This window comes from Rosa chinensis, chromosome 5, assembly GCF_002994745.2.
Source record: "Rosa chinensis cultivar Old Blush chromosome 5, RchiOBHm-V2, whole genome shotgun sequence".
Taxonomy (NCBI): Eukaryota; Viridiplantae; Streptophyta; class Magnoliopsida; order Rosales; family Rosaceae; genus Rosa; species Rosa chinensis.
Window position 1 is genome coordinate 29904755 of NC_037092.1, and position 26161 is coordinate 29930915.

The 26161-nt window shown below is 39.1% G+C and overlaps 2 protein-coding genes across 2 annotated transcripts; both read right to left on the reverse strand.

Annotated features, from left to right (window-relative positions):
- Positions 1 to 19758: 19758 nt before the first annotated feature.
- LOC112166924 (G-type lectin S-receptor-like serine/threonine-protein kinase At1g11410) lies at positions 19759 to 21944 on the reverse strand. Its single transcript, XM_040506122.1, has 6 exons — positions 21683 to 21944; positions 21286 to 21488; positions 20972 to 21182; positions 20637 to 20874; positions 20326 to 20476; positions 19759 to 20232 (listed from the first exon to the last, which is right to left on the reverse strand). The coding sequence occupies exons 1-6, from the start codon at positions 21693 to 21695 to the stop codon at positions 19930 to 19932; spliced, it is 1119 nt and encodes a 372-aa protein (XP_040362056.1). The 5' UTR covers positions 21696 to 21944; the 3' UTR covers positions 19759 to 19929.
- A 1249-nt stretch (positions 21945 to 23193) lies between these two features.
- LOC112203605 (G-type lectin S-receptor-like serine/threonine-protein kinase RKS1) lies at positions 23194 to 24627 on the reverse strand. Its single transcript, XM_024344544.1, has 2 exons — positions 23361 to 24627; positions 23194 to 23246 (listed from the first exon to the last, which is right to left on the reverse strand). Exons 1-2 carry the CDS (start codon positions 24625 to 24627, stop codon positions 23194 to 23196), a joined length of 1320 nt encoding a protein of 439 aa, XP_024200312.1.
- Positions 24628 to 26161: the final 1534 nt, after the last annotated feature.

The following is a 26161-nucleotide window of genomic DNA, read 5'->3' on the forward strand; positions in this document are numbered from 1 at the left end:
ACTCAAAGGAGTTGAAAATTTCTGTTATAGAATACTGGATATGGCCACAAATTGGGGATGTCATGAATCCAAATTCCACAAAAAGAAGAAAGAAAAATATTACTCTAAAAAATTCAAAAAGTGTAATCAGAAAAAGGATTGGAAATTCAAGAAAAGTTCCAATTACAAGAAACAGGAGGATGAAGATCCAAAAAAGAAATTCTTCAAGAAAAAGAAGAATACTACTCATCAACATAAACAACCAAGCAAGAAAGCTTGCAAATGTTGGTTATGTAAAGCTGAAGGGCACTATGCCAATGAATGCCCAGAAAAGGGTAAAAGATCTACTAAAGCTCTCTTTGAAGAATATGAGCAAATAGTAGAAGCAAAAAATATGAAAGGCTACGAAATATCCTATTCTGATGATGATGAAGACGACAGGTCAGTTTACTCTACCTGGTCTGAAGAAGAAGATTCATCCGAATCTGAGTCAGATTCTGAAGTAGAGTACTTCGAATCAAGACAGATGAATGTTCTAAGAATCAAGAACTGGGAAGAAAGCAAGACAGAATCTTTAATGTCTGCTTATCAGGTGAACCCTGGTACTTTCGTTTGTGACTACTGCTTGTGTCATGAATAGAATGGTCTCCCTATGTTTTGTGAAGAGTCGAAAATGACTTATCACAAAGAATGCTTCATAGCTGAAGCAAGAAGAAAAACCAAGAATGGCCTCGTCAGCCAATTGGTTGAACAAGAATATGAAGAATACTTCTCTGAACAAAAAGAGAAAGAAGAAGAAAAAGAGGTAGAAACTCTGTTCCAAAAAATTATGGAACCTTCTCCTCCATCTTCCTCAAAAATAAAGGAAGAAACCATCGATGAAGAAAAAATCGATGAAGATATTGAACTGGTTGAACTACTAGAAAGTGTTCCAGAAGAATGTAAACCATTCATTTGAAAGGAACAAGCTCAAGAAAATGAGCTTCAACAATCGAAAGTCGTCTCTACTAGTAGATACAGCAACTACATAGAGATTGGACTAAAATTTCCTGATCACAAAAAATACCATCTACATGCCTTTGTAGATAATGGATCAGGATTTACTGTTGCAAAGAGATTTGCAATTCCAAAATGAACTCTGGAAAGAAGAAAAGAAAAGAACCGCTACTGGTGTTACATTTGATGGAAGCCATCTCACCATGAATAAATTAGCAAAAAATGTTCATATCACCATTGGTGGAGGAACATTTATCATCCATAATGTTTGGCAATCTGAAGGCCAAGGATCAGATTTCCTGTTGGGAAATGATTTTATTCTCCAACAGAGATTCATTCAGGATGAAGAGGCGATAGGCTTCAGAAAAGGAGAACGGGTGTTCTGGGCAGACCGACTTACACAAGCAAAAAGTGTAGCAGGTCCTGGTTTTATTACTCAGTATCAGAGATCGCAACAGAATAGTGGTGATCTTACTCCCTACAAACCCAAATTCTAGCCTATACTCCAAATCAAGCAACAAGAAGAATTACTTGTTGAAGAAGAAGAAGAAGAAGAAGAAATTAGTGAAGATGAAGAAACTAGTTTCATCCATGAGCATAACCTCAAGCACTTTCAGAATAAGCTTGAGTCTCAGAAAATTCCCACTCTTGATAAAATCAAGAAACTACTCGAGCAAAATATCGATGTAGTCCCTCAAAAGTTTTGGGAAAAAGACCCAGTGGTCTGTGAATTGAAATTACATGATATGATTGTCATCTGTCATGTCAAAGCTATTCCTCAATACAAAGAGGAATACCAAAAAGAATTCAGAAAGGATATTGAAGATCTCCTGAACAAGAGATTAATTCAACCTTCCACTAGCCCTCATCATGCTCCAGCATTCTATGTGAGAAATCATGCAGAAAATCTATGAGGAAAAGCTAGAATGGTGATTGACTATAGAAATGTCAACAAGAAGACTGTCAAAGACGGTTATCAAATTGCTCAAGTAAGAGTACTGATCAACCAGCTCAGAGGAGCCAAAGTCTTTTTGAAAATAGATGCAAAGTCGAGTTTCTGGCAGGTCAAGACGCATCCTGAGAGTGTTCCTCTCACTGCATTTGGAACACCACAAGGCCATTAGGAATGGTTAGTAATGCCTTTTGGTCTAAAGCAAGCTCCCTCAATCTTCCAGAGAAAGATGGACAACATCTTCAAGCATGTTGCAGAGTTCTGCGTCGTCTACATAGATGACATTCTCGTCTTCTCCAAAAACAGAGAAGAACACATGAAACACCTCCATGAGGTTGTAAAGCTGATAGTTCAGCATGGAATTATCCTAGGTGAAAAGAAAATCTTCTTTATCCTCGATGAAGTTGATTTCCTAGGAATAAACATCAAGAATGGAGTAATAAAACTCTAACCTCATATCCTTGAGAAGATCTAGAAATTTCCAGATAGAATTCCTTATACTAAGAGTCTAGAGAGATTCCTTGGTGTCATAAATTATGGGAGAGATTTCATTCCCAAAATATCAGGGTTAACAGCAATGTTATCTCCAAAGACAAGTTCCAAAAGAAAATGGAACTTCACAGAAGATAATGAAAACATCGTGAAGCAGATAAAAAAAATCTCTGCAAAAACCTCCCTCCTCTTCAACAACCAGAAGAGAATGATGAAATTATACTCCAAACAGATGCGAGTGATAATTATTGGTCCGGTGTGGTTCTGGCAAAAACGCCTGGAACTAACATTGAAAATATCTACAAATTTTGTAGTGGCAAGTTCAGCCCTGCAGAACTGAATTATCCCACAGAGGAAAAGGAAATTTTGGCTGTCAAGAAAACAATTTTAAATTCTCCAGCTTTTCTTGGAAAACCCTTTACTGTTCGCACCGATTGTGCCAAAGTAAAGAATTTCAAAATTTTCAAACTTGATAAAGCTGCTGATAGAGGAAGGTTAGCCAACTGGAAATTATTTCTTAACCAATATGATTATAATGTTGAAATAATTGCAGGAAACAAGAATTATCTTCCAGATGCATTGACCAGAGAAATGGCAATGTTCAGCCAAAGAGATGACGACGAAGGTTGTAATCCCAGAAGCAGAAGAACTGGGAAAGAACATGAACCTGAAGAGGATCCCAAAGAAAAAATCCTCAAAAGGTTTCTACTAAGTCCAAAAGGACTAGCCACAACTGATCAATCCCAGGGTAAAGGATTGGCTAGCCCGTCTCAAACGGCAGACGGAGGCTCATCAAGACGGTTGATGGCTGCTGCTTTGCCAAAAAGCAGACCAACTCCAACTGGAGTTATAAATGTTTTTAATTATGAATTAAGAACCTTTGCTCCTATATTCAGAACTGGCAGGAGACTAGCGTATCATCAGAAAGCAATCTTGGATAATCTCCTTTTTGCTTTTCAAGAAAGAAGCAGTGGTCTGATGTTTCTAGCTCTCTTTGCTTTAGCTGAAGAGCTCTACGAAAATGGCATACCACAGTTTGAAGAAATTCATACACAGCAGAGTGTTGTAAGAAAAGAAAAAATTCACTTCCTTGAAAGCCCTGAAAGTGCTAGGGTCCCGATCATGGCACTCAATGAGTCAGACTGGCATGAATTCCATAGTCTGATAGGAAGTCATAATTCTGATGATCGAGTTCCCCCAACTCTCTTTATCATTGCAGGACCTTATGTTGGGAGATACTTAGTCAATGTTCAGAGTGAACATCCTCAAGAACACAAGCTCTGGCTTGTTGAAAATGGTTTTGTCCATAACCTGTGGACTAAAACAAATGATGATCTGAAGGGTTTGCCGCCTATCATTGTCAACACAGTCAAAAACATTAGAAAAAATGATTGTATGCTTCGTCTGAAGTTCAGATCTACTCCTCCAGAATGGATCCAAAAGACAAACGGTAAGGTTGAGTATATTTCTCCATATCATTATGTGAGAATTATTCAAAGAAAATATCTTCAACCAGCCTGTGTTGGATACAATGGGCAGCCAAACTCAAGCATCCCATGGATGAAAGCCATGACCCTGGAGTATATAAAAAAGATCATCTCTGAAGATGTCAACAATACCTTCCTGGCAGCAGGAGAAAAAACTATTATCACTGCGTATGATCATCCTGACGTAGTCAGTAGTGACCTATTCTTATCTCTTACTAGAAAGGAGATAGATTCGACACTGGCATGCTTACAGTGGGTGGAAAGACTTGAAACAGACAACCACTACAAGATGTATGCTGATACAGACGTCGAAGACAACGCAACAACTGCTCGAATGGCCCAGGCAGATAACGACTCGTTTGTCCTTAGTCACTATTCAGAAACTGACGAAAACATGTGAAGCAGCAGGTGTAGAAAACACCGAAAGTACTTTTGGACTTTTCCCAAAAGCTACTTTTGCTTTTCAAAAAGCAGGTGAAAAACATTTCACCTAAAGGAATCTGCTTTTCCCCCGTCCGACCTCCACCAGCAGGAGCACTCAGGAAAGCAGGAAATCACGGAGTCGTTTTGTACATTTTGTTGTTTTGAATTGTAATTTGAGTTCCGCTCCCTATATAAGGAGCTTTAGCTTCTCTTAGAAGGCATTCGAAAATTCAGTTCTAAAAAAAAAAAAGTAGTAGTAGTAGTGTGCTTCCCCTCCTATCTAGAAGTGAAGCAGTGTGCTTTCATTATAAGTAAGTACCTGTTCTCATTCTTATGGATATCTAAACAGCCTTTTGCTGTTTACCTGAAGATGAGGCTATGAATATCTCTTTAGTCTGTAATTATGTTTAAATAAAAAATTCCAGATTGCTCATCCACCTTGTCTTTATATTTTTGTTTGATGTTTAAAATATGTGTATCTATCTCTGCCTTGATTCCTAAACTATTTTTAAGTCTAAATCTTCTTTTTCAAAAGAAATATTGCCTCAAAGTTAAGATAGAAACAAGCAGCAGTGATTCCGCCTGTTAAAGTAACCGCTAGGCAGGGAGTCGTTAGGTGAAAAACTTGGGCATGTTGAAGGCTAGATTTGTTTTTGTTAAGAGTTTGAACAAGATTTCTTAAGAAAAAGCAAGGGTTGGACCTAAAAGGTCAGCATAGGACATATTAGGCACTAGTTTAGAAAAGACTACCCTTATAGGTCTTTTCCCCAAAAGAGTTGTGTTATTGGGCACAATACAAACTTGTTGGTGCAAATGGGCAAAATACTTGTGATTTCTGGGTAAACAGGAATTAACTCAAGACTCTTTAGAAAATTAATGTACATAGTAGTTATTTTACACTTAGGTAATATAAATTTTCAATAATTCAAATGCTTGTAGGGTGAACTAGGCCTGATCATGGGCCGGGTTAGGGCCAGCCCTACCCTAAAATTTAGGGTTTAGGGTAGGGCTGGGGGAGGGCTTTGACCAAGTCAACGAAAATTAGGGCCTGGCCGGGGCCTCAAAATGCAAACTCTTACCCGCTCTTAAGGCCCATTCCGTAAGGGCCAAAAGGACCGGGCCGGGCCAGCCTTTCCTAATCGGGTCAGGCCGGGCTTTTGTCTAACTCACATAAAATCAAATTTTGCTAACTACAAAAAAAAAAAAAAAAAAAAAAAACATTCATTGATTCCCTGATTCACTGAATACTTTGATATCTCAGAACCCTGAGTTAATTACAAATCCCACATAAACTCAAATCTCAAACTCACATTCTCACTGATTAATTGCACTGAGGCACTAAGCCAGTAAGCCACTAAGCCAATAAGCTACTGAGGCTACAAAAACTGGACTACTGAAGTGTTAAGTGTTTGTTACAAGATCTGATCAAGTCCTATCAATTCCCAAAAAGTTATAATGTTTGATACAAAAATTGTATCAATTCTCAAAAAGTTGTAATGTAATTCAACACTTGCAAAGGTTCACACAATCAAGTCTTCACCAAACAAAAAACCTGCACAAAAATAGCAACACAATTTAGAAACTGGTCATATATTGCAGTTCACACAAATAAATCTGAAGCGTCAAACCTATCTAAAGACATAAGCTCAAAATAAATCTGGACATATTCCAGTTCAAACCTCTACGAAATAAAGAGAAAGAAGTTAAAAATAACTTGACCCATTTAGACTTCCAATTCAGCAACATACACATACCAACTTATAAAACCAAAAGCATTTCAGGGCTATTTGTTTCTTTGTTTGTTTCTTGCATCAAAATGCGGCTCAAGGGAATGTATGTCGTGGGAGTAATACTCGAGGAGAATAATTTTAATGTTTCTTTATGCTTGCTACCTTGATCTCATTTGATTTGATCGATATTGAGAATGTTAGAGGAATTACAAACAAAGTAGTAGGCGTCGGTCTCTGTTTTCGCTTTGAGAATTATTGATCAAGGAAGAACTGTGAGATTGAGATAGAGAGAGAGATTCAAACCCAGAAGGAACAGAAATCAAGAATGAGGTCCTCACCTTGTGCGTTGGATAATTAACGCGGTGGATGCATATGAAGACCGGGAACTGATGTTCACACCTTGTGCATCGATTCGCCTACTCCACTGCCGCAGCTCGCTTCGGAACCTCGCCACTGTCAATAACATAGCCTCAGCTCGTGTCGCGTACTCCGTCTACTCGTCCTCGATCTTCAGTCCGACTCTTTGCAAGCCTACCAGAACAATCTCTATTGAGTCTGCCAGTCAAACCGCCAGAGGTGGCTGGCGGCGGAGGACTGGAGGAGTATACTGAAGACTCTGGATTATGAAGGAACAGAGTGTTTGAGGACTTTGAGAGAGACTGAGAGAGGTGGCCTACGTTTGAGAGGGATAGTGGGACTGTGGGATAGCATTTGTAGTCTAGGTTTTTCTTTTGCCCTATTGCTACTTGAGTTGGGCTTCGTACCTTTAGCTTTGGGCCTTAAACAGACAGACTCGATATAAGAGATCCATTTTGTAAGATGACAGATTCAAATAATTCATCAAAACTTCTATAGTTTTTTAGACATGTAATATTGTAAAAAATATAATATATATTAATTTTTAGGGTTGGGTTAGGGCGAGGCCTAGCCCTTACAGGCTCAATCGGGCCGGGCTTCATTTGTATGACCCATACACTACCCTAATTTAGAAAGGGTCAGGCCAGCCCGCCCTAATGGAAGGGCCGGGCCGGGCAGGCTTTAGGCCCAAGGGCCATATGATGAGGTCTAGGGTGAACTAAGAAAATAGTAGGGTGATTATAATATGACAATGAGTATTACACACACACACATATATATATATATATATAATTGTAAAATGGTTTTTATTTTATTTTTTTTATTTTTTATTTTTTATCAAAAAGAGGTGTCAATCCATTAAAATATAGTGAGAGATATACTATACACAAAATGTTAGGCATGTTAAAAAATAAGTCATCACCTAGAGGCCCTAGTAAACTAGAAATCCTATGTAAGAATGTCTTGGACATCGATGTTCCTTAAATAACGAAATACCCTGACACAGCCAAAGATTAAACCGAACTAGGTCCAATATTTATTCATAAACTCACAGGACCTTCCTAAGCAAAAAGGGCGTCCCCGGGATGCCAACAAACATTAAGTCTCTGCTTCCTCCTCTTCAAGAACTGGGGCACACTTGAATCAGTTGAATGTACGCTTCTTTCTTGGTTTCTTCAAACGCACTGAGATCGGCTTCACCTTTCAAGGCTTGACATCATTGGCCTTAGGTTTGTTCTTGCTATCTACCAACACACCCCCCCCCCCCCCCCCCCCCCCCCAAAAAAAAAAAAAAAAAAAAAAAACAACTTTGTGCTTCTTTATCGGTGACACCACCAAAGGTCCTTCAAGTTGAGGCGGCTCTAAATTGGGTTCAAAATCCGAATGAATTGGTATAGAAAAAGAACTCACCAATTGTTTGGAGCACTTGCTGCAAGTGACAAAGGCAAGAGACACTGGCCTCTGTCCCCAAAAATATTGGAGACATCTGGACTAGGTTTAACAACCATTGTCTGAGGGTTTGAACCAAAAGATTCGACCTGAGCTTCAAGTGCTTACGCTAACATTCCCATAATGGTGAGGAGAAGAGGAGTGGGTGCATAAGTAAATAGACTGGGAGCTCAAGCTTGATTTACTAGTTCTCTCAGGCGCTTTCTTTGAACCAACCAACACCGCCGGTAAATCCAGCATTGCTGAAACATCCGATGGCTATGGGTTGATACGTGAAGGACTCGCAGTGCTATGGTTTGATACGTGAAGAACTCGCCGTGCTGTTGAATCTACCTTTCTTAATTTCAATCTTTTAAAATTTTTATATCTATAAATAGAATAGAAAATTATTTTCATTAAACTCATGACACAATTCACATTTGCAACTTCATTTTTCGCCCCTACATTTTTAATATAAAATTAGATATGTGGACACTTAATATTGACTTTACTACTTTTAGTAAACTCCTCTGTTATAAAGACTTACTCAGACAATAATTATCTATAATAATAAGTATTATTAAATCATATTTCAAGAACTGTAGTGATTCAATATACTAGTATTCACCTTAATTAAAGTATTATAAGTCATTATGTCGTAATGTTGGTTTAACATTTTAATTTGAAATATGGTAGATAAATGATGAAATAAACATCTCTTAAAGTTTCATTTCAAAATTTCATGTTTTTCTCTAAATTTCCGTCATTTTTCTCAAATATTTACCAATATCAATATTTCCTCGATATCCATTGAAATTTTCATTTTTCAGATCGTCGATATTTCTTCGATATTCGATATTTTGGTCATTGAGCATACTTATGAATCCCCTTTCTTTTTCCTTTCTTTCCACTATTCCAGTATTGTTGCTGCCACGTGGCATCATATCTTCCTATTCTCTATTCTCTCTCTCAACCAATGACTGAAAAATCAATAATTTCGCCGAAATATCGACGAAATTTTCATTTTTTTGAGACTCTGATATTTTGGATCCCTACCAACATTATTTCGTGCGATATTTTTAGAGTTTTGAGATATATCCCGATATTTTAGGAAATGTGTGATATTTACGAAATTTTAGGGAATATTCGAGAATATTCCTCAAATAAAATAAAGGAAAAACTTGACAAAGGCGAACCTGTCCCTTCCGATATCAAGTCAAAAAACACCCCAACCAACTCGACTGGGGTTGATTTTAGTTCTTGTGTACTTTTTTTATATTAGTACTTTTTCGATGGAATAGATTACTAATTCCTTTGGACAATTAATTTAAACCTCTAACTTTTAAGATATAATTTCTAGCAATTATAGATTTTTAGTTTTTTGACTCTAACATTCCTAAATACTTTTGCCACGTTGTAGTAATATTAATTCAATTGAATTTAGTGATTGAATAGTTTTACAACTTTATAAAATTTCTTATTAGACTTATTTATTCTAAAAGTACCAAATATTATACGGGCGACATCAAACATTTACTCTAAATTACTATAATTCACTATGAAATGAAGAAGCTTCACCCTTTTTTTTCCAATATAATAGATAATTGATCAAGTAAGTAGTTCACAAAGTTTCACTTAAAATTTCAATGATTTTCTCCGAATTTCCGTCAATTCTTTGAAAATTTATCGATATCGAAATTTTTATTTTCCAGACCATCGATATTTCCTTGATACTCAATATTTTGGTCATTGCTCTCAACCACACAGCGTTGCACCCATTTGTCTTCTTACTTTTCTCTTTCACCACAAGACCATATAATCCATTTCATTCCATTCTCTCTAGAATATATACCAGCCGACCCACCCATGTATTCATTCTCTCTTCTCATTCCTCTAGACCAAAAACACTGTAGCCTCTCATTCTTTCTTCTCCTTACCACCAAGACCACCATCTCTCTCTCACCTCTCATTTATTATTCACTATAGCTCAATCAAATTCCATCATTTGGTCAAGCATTCGGGTTTAGGTCCAAGAGAGAGTATAATTCCAATCTTGTCATGCTCACTTTTTAGTGTTGTTGTGATTAGTGTTGATCAATCTCTTCCTCTTTTCTTAACTCACCTTAATTTAATTTCTTGTAATTGATGAATTTCATTGTGGGTATGTTGGTGGATTGTGAGTAGTTTCTTATTTGGGTCTAGGGTTTGAAGCCCTAGCAATTTTTACCATGTAATGGCATTAATTTTTTGTGCTTAATGAAAGTGTGTTGTGGTTTTTTGTTGATGACTTGGCGTAATTTACAATGAAATTAAATTTGTTATAGAAATTAGCCAATTTTATGACTAGTTTCTTGTCTTTATCATGAAATTCATTTAATTAATGGCTTAATTTTATGAATGAGCATGTTGTATGGAGCAAATTGTTAATCTTTAAAATTGAACTTAATGCCATTATATGCATATTAGGAGCCCTAGTCCGGTCTTAATGTGTATGTTGATGAGAATGTGAATGCCCTAGCCCGGATTTACATTATTTTTGTACTATGAGAATGTGAATGCCCTAGTCCGGATTTGCATTATCACTCTAAGGCTCTAGTCCAGCTTAGAGTTAGGGATTGTGCCATTTCCCTTTTGCTATGTGCCAAAATTGTTTTGTTACGGTAAATGATTGCTGGAGTGGATGCCTTAGTGCCCAATTCCTTCCATTGTCTTCCCACCTTTAAATTTCAAGCACTTTACTTTTTGCAATTTTTAATTTCCTAGTTTTTAATTTACAAAACCGAAAGTCGATTCCCCCAAATATTTGCTCACATTTTTCATTGTAAATACCATAAGGCCTTGAGCCTACCAATTTATTTTGGTGTGTTCTTGGCTACTTTTTAAGCCTAGTGAGACCTAAGCCTTGTATGCGTGAGACTTGGTGTCTCACTTAGCCATTTTCCAATTTTAATTTAGTTTAACAAGTGACTTTTGTGATCCATAAATCATTGGATTTGAGTTAGCTCAAGATCCCCTAGGTATGATATTTTCAGGTTTAAATATTTCCCAATTCTTTGATGACCGTGTCCTTATTGCACGTAAGATGCATTTAAGCACAAAATCACATCATATCAGACTTATTTTTCTCTCTATAGGGAAAGAATAAGTCCATATCTATCGTATCCTTTAGGTATCGAAAAATATTCTTTGCACCAGTCCAATGGTGTCACGTTGGTGCAAACCTATTGTCACGCCCCTGATTTTACACACATGAAAATCGATATATATATAACCCCATAATTATATATGCGTGAACGTCCAGTCATCAATAGGAAATACCTGAAATCTTTTTCCCTTAACTTACACACATATTGATGCCCTGAACCCCCAAAGTTAATATACACTCGCTCCAAAGAGTTATATATTACACAAGCTTACGAATTAAATTGTCAACAACAAAATAAAATGTAAAGGCTACTCAGAGTAACTATACAACGGAAGTCCTTAGAACGGTAAAGTCACAAAATTGGCTTCCTACCGTAAAGCTGCAAAGGCGCTACCTCAGCTTCAGCGCGATTATCCTAACCTGCAGGATTAACCCCTACACCGTTGGAATGGTGCACCGGGTTGCCACACAACAAACCCGGTAAGCTTTTGCAAGCCCGTATGAGTAACTCAAATCACACATGCACCACTCACGCCAAAAACGAGGAAAACCTTTCAACTCGCGAATAAGGAAAACATATCATGCTTTCAAAAACAATACTCTTTTCCCAAAAGAAACAACGAAAGTCACACCGTGACAAAATCATATAAATCGTTAACCTAACAATTCAAATATGATAAATCGATCCAACCTGGATAAAACAATAATTGGGTCCAACCTGGACAAAACAGCAATTAGGTCCAACCTGGACAAAACAGCAAATAGGTCCAACCTGGACAAAGCATCAACACAAATAAATCATACCCATTGTTAACCTAACAAGTAGAATATGATAAATCGATCCAACCTGGATAAAACAACAAATCGGTCCAACCTGGACAAAACAACAAATCGGTCCAACCTGGACAAAACATCAAATCGGTCCAACCTGGACAAAACATCAAATCGGTCCAACCTGGACAAAACATGTACCCAGGAGTCTTAAGTAACCTACTTAGATCCCTAAAGTACGATGGCAGACAGACTAGAGCTCTAACTGAATATATTGTAACCTGTCACCCGGCCAAGGTTCAATCTTACGATATAATATTGCCATGAGGATGCAACCTGCAACCCCGGATCCTTAGGTCAACCTGACCCTCAGATCAAAATGTCAAATCAAATCAAAAGGAGAAATCACAACCTGTGACTCTCAAATCCTCAGACCACCGGTCGTCAGATCAAAACGTTAAATCAATTCAAAAGGAGAAATCACAACCTGTGACTCTCAAATCCTCAAACACTTTTCAAAACAATAGAAATACCATTTCCCACCAATTGTTTTCCAAAAGCCACAACCCAAAACAATAAAAAGCATCGTTCATGCATATTGTTTCACAAATCCACAACTAATACATGAATACGTATGTATATATATACATCCCATAATATATATATATGTACACACATAGTCACCTACTCATAAATGTCACTAATACCATCTATAGTTTGCAGTTAACTAAATAACTTTCAAAACAGTATGGTGAACCCGTTCGTGATATGAACTTCGTGAGATTACTCACCTCGAACTCCTGCTGCGTCTTCAATACAGAACCGAACCAAACTATCACCAACAACTCGTTCAAATACTTCGTCAAGTACCTAATCACATACGGTTCCAACTTAGTAACGATTTATATTTGATTTAAGTTCGAAACCCCTGTTTTGAACTAAAATCTTCCAAAGTGGTGCCAATCGAGGCGAAACCACATCCGAGACCTCCCAAAGTCTCTGGAATACGCCCACGATCGATGTGACCAAACCACAAGTCGATCGGACGCTCGAATCCTCACGGATCGAATAAATTCACCGATATGAAACGGCAAAAATCATAACAAATCCATTCGAACTCCAAAATTTGCATATTATATATCAAAACGCTCGTATCGACGAGTACAAGACATATAATACCAGAAACAGTCCCATACATGGCCGGAACACCGCCGGAACGCCACCACAGGCGGTGGCGCACCGCCGCCGGCCAAAAACGCATTATTTCACAAAACTCCCAACATCAAAAAGCTTCATCTAAGCATGCTTGTGAATTCTCATAACTGGATCGAAGTCAGAAAACAAGCCTAAGGGATCGAAAACTACCTCACAAGCCGTGAACAGTGATCCAATCCGAGTTGATCGAAGTTTCACGTGAATCGATCCAAACAACCACCAAGGATCGATCAACGAGGCCGCTCTGAGCTCAACCAAGGAATCGTTGAAGCCATGAAGTCGCCGGAGTTGTGTTTTCCGGCCGGGTCCGAAAACACCAACCTGCACCGCCTTCTACCGCCGCTACCACCGAGAATCGGCGCTAGAGAACACCACAGGGACCACCAGACGGCGGAGACGATCCTGTCTGGAAAATTTCGTCGCCGGAGATGGCCGGAGCTCGCCGGAAACGTCGGGTCGGATCGACCGGGTCCGGGTCGGGTCAGTCGAAAAACTTCGACTCTGAAGACGCGGACGAGAGAGAAGAGAGAGAGAGTGTGGTTTCCGGAAAAGGAAAGTGGAAAATGAAATATTTTTCTGATTTTTCCTATATATACTAAAATGGAAACTTCTTTCCATAGCCATAACTTCCTCATACGAACTCCGATTTACGCGTTCCGCATGTCCACAAACTCGTATCGACGCGCTCTACAACTTTCGTGAAGGAAGTTTTCGGAGAATCTCAACGTATCAAAAGTCAACCTTGAAACCCCCCTAATTCCACACTTTACGAATAAATAATTCGTCCGAAACACTTCCACTCCGTCCACGAGCCACGAAACCGTCCGATACCCATAATTTAAATTCCGGAAAATCCTCGGAAAATAAATACGAATTTCTGGGGCATCACATTCTACCCCCCTTAAAGAAATTTCGTCCCGAAATTTACACGTACCACACCCACAAGTACGCATAAACCAAGCTCAAATCCAAATCTCATTTCGCAACAACCTGTTCTTGTCTCACATTACAACATACCTAGCTCATTAATGGATACAGGTACCCTACCTAGTATCACGACATTAGGAATCTTTACCACACCACTTGGTGGTAACCCAAACATTTCATGGATCTCATCCTTGTACACTATCTAACAAAGCCTCTGTGGCTGTAGCACCACATTACAGACCACACAAGAGTCCAGAATCCTGTCATCACGGCAGTATCTGTATCACATTATCGTTAATGTAAACCTTACATTACAAGAATTGAAAATGAAACCTTCATTTCAACTCAAATCGTGCCTTTGTTTCACAACCTAATAAGTGTCTACCCAACCTGGGAACACAAAATCAAGCTAAGGTCCGGCACCGCCTGACCCCCACATATCTCATCACCTGTCATTGTAATCACAACCAAAGTGGTATAGATCCCCTACTACCACAACAATGAAGGATGCATCACACCATGCTACATGCCATACTCAAAAGTCTAACTATAGACAACAGGCAAAACCCAACACAACACACAGAAAGAAGTACACAATTATCACACATCAATCTAACAACCCAAGTAGAAATAGATAAGGTACCTCCTTCCCTAGCACCCTGCTGACCAACAGCAAACACCCTCGCATTTCCCTGAGGTAGTTGCCTCTGTTGATTCCCTTGTCCCCTACCTTGTGCTTGGGTGCAATCCCTGGAGTAATGCCCTGCCTGGCCACATCTAAAGCATACAATGTTCTTCGGTTTCGTGCAAAACCTAGAAGTATGGCCCATCTCATTACAATTGAAACACCTCACGGGTGCCACCTGCCCTGCAGGTGCAGCCCCTACAGGTACAGCTGCCTCCCTAGCCGGCGCTTGAAAATGAGTCCTCCGCCTTTTCCAGGACCCTCCCTGATTATCAGTCCCTCCATCGCACTCAGCAATTGCCTTTCCCTTCCTTCGGGAGTCCTTCTCAGCCGACTCCTGCTCCTGGAAGATCAGGTTCTCCTGCTCAATGGTCATAGCCTTAACGAAAATGAGCTCCACCGTCTTCAATTCCAGAACAGCGACATCGCGCCGGATCGAAGCATTCAGTCCCCACTGAAACTTCATAGCTAAGCTCTCAGCATCCATCTGCCTCACAAAGCGATACAACCTTGAGAACTCAGCCTCATACTCCCTCACACTCTTAGTCCCTTGGACTAACGAGACAAATTCCCTTTCCAATCGCTCCCTCACAGAAGGCGGAAAGTACTTCTTCCTGAACAGTTCCACAAATTCATTCCAAGTCAAGGTGGACACATCCATGACTCTCTGTGTGCCGCTCCACCAAACTCGTGCATCACCTTGGAGCATAAACGCCGCAATCTTCCTCTTCTCAATGTCGTCGCAGACGACCATCTCGAAGTAGGTCTTCATGTTCTCGATCCATTGATCCGCCAACATGTGATCCGTACCTCCCTGGAATGGAACTCCTCCCAACCTCGAAATCTCCTTTGCCAACTTCGACAAACGAGTGGGATCCACAACATTCGCAACCTCCACAACAGGTGGAACAGGCAGCTCAACATTCGATGCATCGACCTCATCCTCGAATATCTCCTCAACAGGAGGAGGAATCCTGCCCCTACCTCGGGCTCTACCCCTGCCTCTGGGTCTACCTCGACCCCTAGCTCGGCCTTCCTGTGAATCCATCACCTAAGAAGCATAACAACCTGTGATTAATACTTGTACAACTTCCAACTACAAGTAAAAGTCAACGTTATGACTAAATCAACCACACACAACGTCGGAAGATACAATTCTATCCCCTACTTAAATCTCGAGTTAAATCTAAAGGTCCTCATTCCTCAAAAGACTATAACTCCTAGAAGCTACCTTAAGCTCCTACACTTCGTTCACCGAGCCAACACTACCCTGAAAACTCACAATCCACCGCTCATTGCATACCCAATGACTATATCAATACCGAAGAGCATCAGATGGGGATCCGCTGCAGACGGGCCATCACTCGAGGAGTATTGATTGTCACCAAATATGCACCTTACGCTCTGATACCAAACTGTCACGCCCCTGATTTTACACACATGAAAATCGATATATATATATAACCCCATAATTATATATGCGTGAACGTCCAGTCATCAATACGAAATACCTGAAATCTTTTTCCCTTAACTTACACACATATTGATGCCCTGAACCCCCAAAGTTAATATACACTCGCTCCAAAGAGTTATATATTACACAAGCTTACGAATTAAATTGTCAACAACAAAATAAAACGTAAAGGCTACTCAGAGTAACTATACAACGGAAGTCCTTAGAACGGTAAAGTCACAAAATTGGCTTCCTACCGTAAAGCTGCAAAGGCGCTACCTCAGCTTCAGCGCGATTATCCTAACCTGCAGGATTAACCCCTACACCGTTGGAATGGTGCACCGGGTTGCCACACAACAAACCCGGTAAGCTTTTGCAAGCCCGTATGAGTAACTCAAATCACACATGCACCACTCACGCCAAAAACGAGGAAAACCTTTCAACTCGCGAATAAGGAAAACATATCATGCTTTCAAAAACAATACTCTTTTCCCAAAAGAAACAACGAAAGTCACACCGTGACAAAATCATATAAATCGTTAACCTAACAATTCAAATATGATAAATCGATCCAACCTGGATAAAACAATAATTGGGTCCAACCTGGACAAAACAGCAATTAGGTCCAACCTGGACAAAACAGCAAATAGGTCCAACCTGGACAAAGCATCAACACAAATAAATCATACCCATTGTTAACCTAACAAGTAGAATATGATAAATCGATCCAACCTGGATAAAACAACAAATCGGTCCAACCTGGACAAAACAACAAATCGGTCCAACCTGGACAAAACATCAAATCGGTCCAACCTGGACAAAACATCAAATCGGTCCAACCTGGACAAAACATCAAATCGGTCCAACCTGGACAAAACATGTACCCAGGAGTCTTAAGTAACCTACTTAGATCCCTAAAGTACGATGGCAGACAGACTAGAGCTCTAACTGAATATATTGTAACCTGTCACCCGGCCAAGGTTCAATCTTACGATATAATATTGCCATGAGGATGCAACCTGCAACCCCGGATCCTTAGGTCAACCTGACCCTCAGATCAAAATGTCAAATCAAATCAAAAGGAGAAATCACAACCTGTGACTCTCAAATCCTCAGACCACCGGTCGTCAGATCAAAACGTTAAATCAATTCAAAAGGAGAAATCACAACCTGTGACTCTCAAATCCTCAAACACTTTTCAAAACAATAGAAATACCATTTCCCACCAATTGTTTTCCAAAAGCCACAACCCAAAACAATAAAAAGCATCGTTCATGCATATTGTTTCACAAATCCACAACTAATACATGAATACGTATGTATATATATACATCCCATAATATATATATATGTACACACATAGTCACCTACTCATAAATGTCACTAATACCATCTATAGTTTGCAGTTAACTAAATAACTTTCAAAACAGTATGGTGAACCCGTTCGTGATATGAACTTCGTGAGATTACTCACCTCGAACTCCTGCTGCGTCTTCAATACAGAACCGAACCAAACTATCACCAACAACTCGTTCAAATACTTCGTCAAGTACCTAATCACATACGGTTCCAACTTAGTAACGATTTATATTTGATTTAAGTTCGAAACCCCTGTTTTGAACTAAAATCTTCCAAAGTGGTGCCAATCGAGGTGCAACCACATCCGAGACCTCCCAAAGTCTCTGGAATACGCCCACGATCGATGTGACCAAACCACAAGTCGATCGGACGCTCGAATCCTCACGGATCGAATAAATTCACCGATATGAAACGGCAAAAATCATAACAAATCCATTCGAACTCCAAAATTTGCATATTATATATCGAAACGCTCGTATCGACGAGTAGAAGACATATAATACCAGAAACAGTCCCATACATGGCCGGAACACCGCCGGAACGCCACCACAGGCGGTGGCGCACCGCCGCCGGCCAAAAACGCATTATTTCACAAAACTCCCAACATCAAAAAGCTTCATCTAAGGATGCTTGTGAATTCTCATAACTGGATCGAAGTCAGAAAACAAGCCTAAGGGATCGAAAACTACCTCACAAGCCGTGAACAGTGATCCAATCCGAGTTGATCGAAGTTTCACGTGAATCGATCCAAACAACCACCAAGGATCGATCAACGAGGCCGCTCTGAGCTCAACCAAGGAATCGTTGAAGCCATGAAGTCGCCGGAGTTGTGTTTTCCGGCCGGGTCCGAAAACACCAACCTGCACCGCCTTCTACCGCCGCTACCACCGAGAATCGGCGCTAGAGAACACCACAGGGACCACCAGACGGCGGAGACGATCCTGTCTGGAAAATTTCGTCGCCGGAGATGGCCGGAGCTCGCCGGAAACGTCGGGTCGGATCGATCGGGTCCGGGTCGGGTCAGTCGAAAAACTTCGACTCTGAAGACGCGGACGAGAGAGAAGAGAGAGAGAGTGTGGTTTCCGGAAAAGGAAAGTGGAAAATGAAATATTTTTCTGATTTTTCCTATATATACTAAAATGGAAACTTCTTTCCATAGCCATAACTTCCTCATACGAACTCCGATTTACGCGTTCCGCATGTCCACAAACTCGTATCGACGCGCTCTACAACTTTCGTGGAGGAAGTTTTCGGAGAATCTCAACGTATCAAAAGTCAACCTTGAAACCCCCCTAATTCCACACTTTACGAATAAATAATTCGTCCGAAACACTTCCGCTCCGTCCACGAGCCACGAAACCGTCCGATACCCATAATTTAAATTCCGGAAAATCCTCGGAAAATAAATACGAATTTCTGGGGCATCACACCTATATCCAGTTAATAAGTTCACAGTCAAAGAGATATCCAGTCTTGTGCATTATGCTAAGTACAACAATGCACCTATTGCACTTAGATAGGATACTTCAACCTCTAACACGTCTTCATCATCATCCTTAGGATGAAACGGATCCTATTTAGGGTCAAGACTTCGAACGACCATGGGAGTGCTAACAGGCTTGACTTTATCTTCATTAAAATGCCTAAGCATCTTTTGTGTGCAAGCCAATTAATCAAAATTCCATCAACACGGTGTGCAAGTTCTAAACCACAGAAAAACTGAGTTTTCTCAAGATCTTTCATCTCGAATTTGAGATTTCAAGTGCTCTGCGGTTTCCTTTAACTCATCTAAAGTTCTAATTAGGTTCATTTCAACTAAATATACCACAACTTCTCTTATTAATGAAAACGCATGGGCATAATTCATTGTTGACATATCTCTTCCCAATCAAGTAATCGCTTAGACGGTTACATCTTTCCACATTGATTTAATCTGACGTTGATGCTTACAAAACAAAAACAAGGCAAAATATCATCAAAGCTTATTGAAGTACTGTGGCATTTATGAATAAACAAATTGAGTTGCCATTCAACAAATTATGAATTATCTTGGGGGTACAATATATAGTGGTTCGTCTCCCGCTTTGTGGGAGACACTTGAACTTTTTACTATATGTTTGGGCCTCGAGGCCCAAGCTCATTACAAGATGTAATGGGATGCCTATTATGAAGCATCCTGGATATTGGTCTTGGCCACCTTCGATCACCATGGGGTAGCTTGGATATTGGTCTATGAGATCCATGTTTTGGTCGGGTCGCACCTTGTCTCGTGCACTAAAAGGGTGTTACTTATTCTTGGTGACATAGTTATACTATAGGTATCAAAACTCACAATTAAATATATTAGGGTGCAACGGGGTAGAAACTAACAATCAATATTCATTTGGATAGAGATCACCTTTATCTCTATATGCTTCAAGATAACACCCTAATTACATTCTTTATAACTCAGAAGCCCAATTGGAAGATAATAGAATCTTCCATACATTGCTCAATTAGATTATCATTGCACTAGACATACAATAAACCTTTAGCGAGCTTCTACAATTGTACATGTGACATCATTTACTGAACAACCTCCTTTGTTGTTGGATGAGTCTCCACTAGGACTCATTGTCTTCAGTAAAAATGCGGGTCGTCTTGGTGAAGGAAAAGCTGCATCATTACTTAACATTGAAACAACTGCCGACATGGTTGGCCGGTCAGTTGCAAATTCTTGCACACACAGGAGTGCGATTTGAATGCACCTTATTATTTCACTAACAAGGTAAGATTCACCTATAGATGAATCAATGATTTCCACAGCTCTGCCTTCTTTCCACAACTCCCAAACCTAAAAATAGTTTGGTCATTATCAAGTCAGCATTATAAGTAGGTGTATATTATAACAGTCATTGTTTGAAAATAGATAGACTTGCACGCTTACATGTCCAATCAAATTTGAATATGGATACTTCTCATAGGAACCAGCATTCTTTTTGCCAGTAATAATTTCTAGCAATAAAACACCAAAACTATACACGTCAGACTTTATTGAAAATAGTCCTTCCATTGCATATTCCGGTGACATATAACCACTGTAGAACACAAAAATTGAATGTTAAGCTTCATTCAATAACAGTTATATTGGGTATGCTTGCCACAAGCTATTTGTACTTCTTTAGTGTTTGTTAAGAGTTTGATAACACATAGACCAAAAAGTTATTTTGAGATTTTCTAATTTTAGGGGAAACTTACTATGTTCCAACCACACGTTTTGTATTTGCTTCAGTTTGCTCCCCTCTAAATATTCTAGCGATACCAAAATCTGCAATCTTTGGGTTCAAAGAATTATCCAATAGAACATTGCTGGCCTTTAGATCTCTATGGATAATTCTTAGTCTTGAATCTTCATGAAGATATAATAAGCCTCTAGCAATCCCCAAGATAATCTCGAAGCGTCTTGTCCAACTTAAAATTGCTCTCCTTGTTTCATCTGGATAGAGTAAGAAATATAGAGTAACTAATTACTCTTGCTTGCTTGAAGAAACTTACAAATAATAATTGTAGATATATAACAAAGAAAGACTTACTAAAGATGAAAGAGTCCAAACTTTTGTTTGGCAAGTATTCATAGATTAGAATCTTCTCTTCACCTTCAAAACAACAACCTAAAATCTTAACAAGGTTTCTATGTTGGAGTTTTGCAATCAGAAGAACTTCATTCTTAAACTCTTCAACTCCTTGGCCAGAAAACTTGGATAGTCTTTTTACGGCTATTTCTTTTCCATCGTAAAGTATCCCCTGAAATTTGAATTTGAGAAATCAAAGAGAGTAGCTGACGCAACGTATGAACCAATTTTTTTTTTTTTTAACTTCATATATACATTATAACAAGGGGAGCTACCTTATAAACGGGGCCAAACCCTCCTTCTCCAAGCTTGTTTTCAATGGAGAAATTGTTTGTGGCGGTGGCTATGGTGTTTAGATGAAATAATAGTAATTCCGAGTTTATTCTACTATCATCAAGAACTAATCCACCAGTAGCTTCTTCGAAGTAGGTTGACCCAGCAGTAAGTTCAAATGAATATTTATTTTGCCTACGCTTGCCTATTATCAAACACAAAAAAGTAAGTTCAAATGAATATTTATTTTGCCTACGCTTTCCATATTCATAGCTTGAGATAGTCAAGCTTAGTTAGCCACATGAGATGATATTTCATAATGCAAAACTGGGGAGTTTACATAAAAGTGAGGTGAAAAATGTTGATAAATGAATAGAAGGAAAGATCTAGTTTATTTACCTTTCATCTTCATCCTTACCAACCAATAAAGGGTAAGTAAGAGAATAAAAACTGTGACAGATCCAAGTGAAAATGCCAGCCTTGCCTTCTTGCTAAGAGAACCACCTGACTTTGCATATTGAGCTACGAAGGTATGAAATAAGTAAACACCCAAAATCCAAAGTACCGAAAAAAAAAATCCAAAGACATGAAAATTAGGAAATCATCAGATTTGGTGATTATTGAAATTTTATGGTTTAGAGGCAGAGAGGAACATTACAATAATGGTCGCAGTGGTTTTGATGGCAGCTTGGATGTCGGCAATAACGGCTGTTAGAGGATAGAGTTGGCTAGGTTCCTTGTTGGGTCTGGTTTAGTTATTGACTTTTTGGGTTGTTGTTGTTGATGTTAGGCCTGCAATTTCTTCTGTTTATCTATCTATCTACCTATCTGAGTCATGTTCTGGTGCTCAATTAATTAGTAGTTAGTTGTGTACAACTATCCAACTGACGTTTGATGTAGATCCAAGAATGGAAAATAATTAATATATAAGCACTTGAATTGCCTTATTATTTTTCATCACTATTGAGCACGACTAAGCATAGAAATCAACTGACCAATTGAGCAGGTTGCTATCTATAGTTCTATAATATAAAGGGGACCAGTTGAGCAGGACTGCTATCTATAGTTTATAATATAAAAGGAAGTGCTTAGACTTCTCCAAAATATAGATTGAGCAAAACACCCTGTAGTCTAGAAAATAGAATCTCATAATCAAAGCATATTAATAGTTATTCTAATAAAACTAAAAACGCACAAAAAGCATAAATACAATTTTTTTTTTAAAGACCTACACCAAATCGCGCGCACATTCATTTCATGAGTATGAAGGTAGCGTAAATGAAAATGACCCCTCCTATTCCTAAGTATGTGGTTTCAAGAATTACGATATTACCACAATTAAATTGAGTATGGATTGTTAAATTGGAGCTACCCAAATAAGGAATAATTTTTTAGAGAACGTGAGGTACAATTGCATCTGACGGCTAAGGGTAAATACAAGTTTTAAGTTATTATAATTTCAGTATTTAAATTTAGAGTTATTATCACAAATGGTACCTGAACTATACCTCAATCTTATCGATGGTACCTGAACTTCAATTTTGATCACAACCAGTACCTGAACTTTTCGATTTCATTTTAAATGGTACCTAGAGCCACCTCCGATTACTATTCTGACTTAAAACGGCATGGGAGGCAATCATAGTGATGATTTTTGATGATTTCGAGGGTTGCGATCATATATAGTGATGAATTTTTGGTAATAGACTTGCCTTGAACTTGTTTTTTTATTTTTTATTTTTTTTAGATTTGGCTTTTTTGGCTGGAATAGTGATCGAAGGTGGCCTTAGGTACCATTTAAAATGAAATCGAAAAGTTTAGGTACTGGTTGTGATCAAAATTGAAGTTCAGGTACCATCAATAAAATAAAGGATAAGTTCAGGTACCATTTGTGATAATAACCCTTAAATTTAATACATGTGGTTGAGATCCATTTGTCTCTCACATTCCCTTAAAACTGACCCTTAAGTAAGCAAACCTAAATGTTAAATACTCGGAATTCACTATTTTTCTATGTTTGTTTAGACGACCACATTTAGCTCTAGCTAGTGTAGTATTATAAACATAAAGAACGTACCTAAAGAAGTTACATCGACTCGAACATATAAATCTTGACCAACATCGGAGACAGTCCTCATGTCCATCAAGTCCCCGTGCCATGTCACACACCCGATCCCACCTCCTCGGTCATCCGCACTCGTGTAAGCTGTGCAAGAACAATCCATCAAGCACTTTTGTTTGCACTCTTCCAAACTCATACTCATGTTCACATATGCCATAGATGAGTCCGGTATTTTTACACACGCCACCTTCACGAACCCTTCTCCATTTTGACATATGGATGCTCCCGCTTTCCTAATGCATCCACTTTCACCAACACTCAAACTAGGTGATTTGGATTCGAACCCAGGTAGGCATGTGCAAGCCAACTTATAGTCCTTCTCTGAGTCACAGTTAGTATTTGGACCGCACTGTCCATAGTAATCACACCACTCAGTCGGGTGGGAGTAGAATTTGATCCATTGATCATTCCACACGAACGCTTGAAATATTCCTGATTCATCTATCACCACCCTTGTGATCAATGACTCCTTAGCAACAGCAAACACTAAGGATATCTCGTCTTCATTGTTGACAAAACTTGCATTGTAGACGGTAGCCGTCATTACAGGTAGAGCGCTCAATCTGTCCCCGATCCAAGGGCCGGCCCGCCACAATGCTTCTCTACCTTTGCACAGAAACAACTGCGGAAACCCCATCGGGTCTATCCCATATGTAAAACTCCCAGTTCCGGGGTCATCTTTTGACTTCCAAGATGTTAGGTGCCACTCCAACCCGGACCGCCGGTTCAGCCCCATCTTCATAAAGGAAAGCAATGTATCTGAGGGGTAATTGAAGCCTTCCCACACAACTCTTTGGCTACCATTCTCAAGTAAAACAAGATTTCCTGTATCCAAAAGTTTGGCTATAAAATTGTATGGTGAAGAGAGAGTAACGTTTGCGGACCAAAGAGGACTACTTGGGTCCTTTCCATGTATGACAAGGCCTCCATCACCATTGATCGATAGCACTCCATAGGAATCATTGACTGGGTTGTCTCTGTTCGCAACCCAGACAACGGTTTGCTCTGGAACTTTGTTATACCAAACTCCAACATAGCGGTGCTGAGGATTTCCAGGGCTGAAGAACCCTAGTGCAAAGATTTGCGCGCTAGAGACTAAAATGTCACCGTCTCTGATGGGATGGTTTGGCTTAAGGGCGTCAAGGGAAAGCTGGCAAATGCTAGAGGGGAGATGAAGGAAGAGAAGTAATATCTTGATAAACGCTTCGATACTGAAACTCATGGTTAGTTTTTCTCAGTGAAACTTTTTGCTTTGGCTATTTCTATTTGAGCATCACTTATTTCCATTGGACTGAATTTATGTAGTCTATCCAATTGACTAGTGATTAGAGGGCCCTTAACCACAAGTTTGAGTACAATAATTCTGACATATCGCCCCCCAGATTAGAATTCTAGGGACAAGACTAGGTAGACATTTATTAAGTGTTGGGTCTGCAGGAAGAAAAATGCTCACAAACCTTATTTGAAAAATTACAAGTGTTTATTTGACAAGTCTACTAGGTCAACATCTTGTTGTATGTGTCAAATCTAGTAATGTATTTTTGTATATTCAAGCACATTCTTACATGTTCACAATTCTGCTCTTATAGAGCTGCTACCATAACTATCCTAACCTTCCATAACTATCGTACTAATATTACAGGTGGAAGTTTACTGATACATCATCAAGGTCCAGAAAAATAAGTCAAGGCATTAATGTAGTATTGACAACTTTGTCAATTGTGGAGATATGGTGATACAGAGCTGATCTCTTTGTCAAGGTTAGTGTGCTGAGCAGCCCACGTAACACTCCCCGGCCCCTCATGTTGGGGAATAAATGCCTCGCATACACAACTTGTGTAGTGAGCTGTGGAACACTTTTCCAAAAACAGTTTTGGTCAGAATATCTGCAAGTTGATCTTCAGTAGGTACATGCGGCATGTGAATGATTTATGACTCCAACATCTTGTTGGATCATAATTCATATATATATTTGTGCCATCAAACATAGAAATTACTTGTTCTAAAAGTTTAATTTAGTGTTGACTAATCTAATTCTATGTTTTATAGAAAATCTTGACAAGAGGAGAAAAAAGTGAAATTCCGGCAAATTTCCATGCACCAACACTTTTGGTAGCATAAGTACTTCGTGAAGAAATCCCAAAAAAATAGGAGTTTAAATGGAGAAATAAAGCAATGGACCATGAAGTATTGATTCAAATGACTAAGTTTGATCACTCCTTTGGCCAAAAATTACAAGGGAAGTCCACAGAAATCATTATGCTAAAACAGTTGCTGCAAAGCAGGAAACTGCAGTTTCAAAATCAGCTTTTCGGGAATAGTATTAGAGAGATTTTCTTGCAACCTTCCAAGTGGACTTTTTCATAAAGGGCTAGCATTCCTTGAATACATGATGTTGTTGTACAACATGAGCCCAAGATCTGGTTAGAAACATCATCAAGGCAGCAAGAATTAATGCTTAAAATAGGCTTCTTGGGAAGGCAGAAACTGTCAGCTTTTCACGAAGCTTTTTGGAAGATTTTTCTAGAAACTTACTTGGAGTTTTTCTTGAAGGTTGTTGATCATTATAGAAGACATGATGTCATAGAGTATGTAGGACTTGAGAACCATCCAGAAACATGGCAATAGCAAGTAAAACCTAGTCCAAGAAAGAAGTTTCAGAAGCAGAAAATGAATTCTAGTCAAATAAGTGTAACTTGGCCTAGAATCCTTTTTGGACGGTTTTTCTGTACATCTTTGGAAGGTTTATGATGATA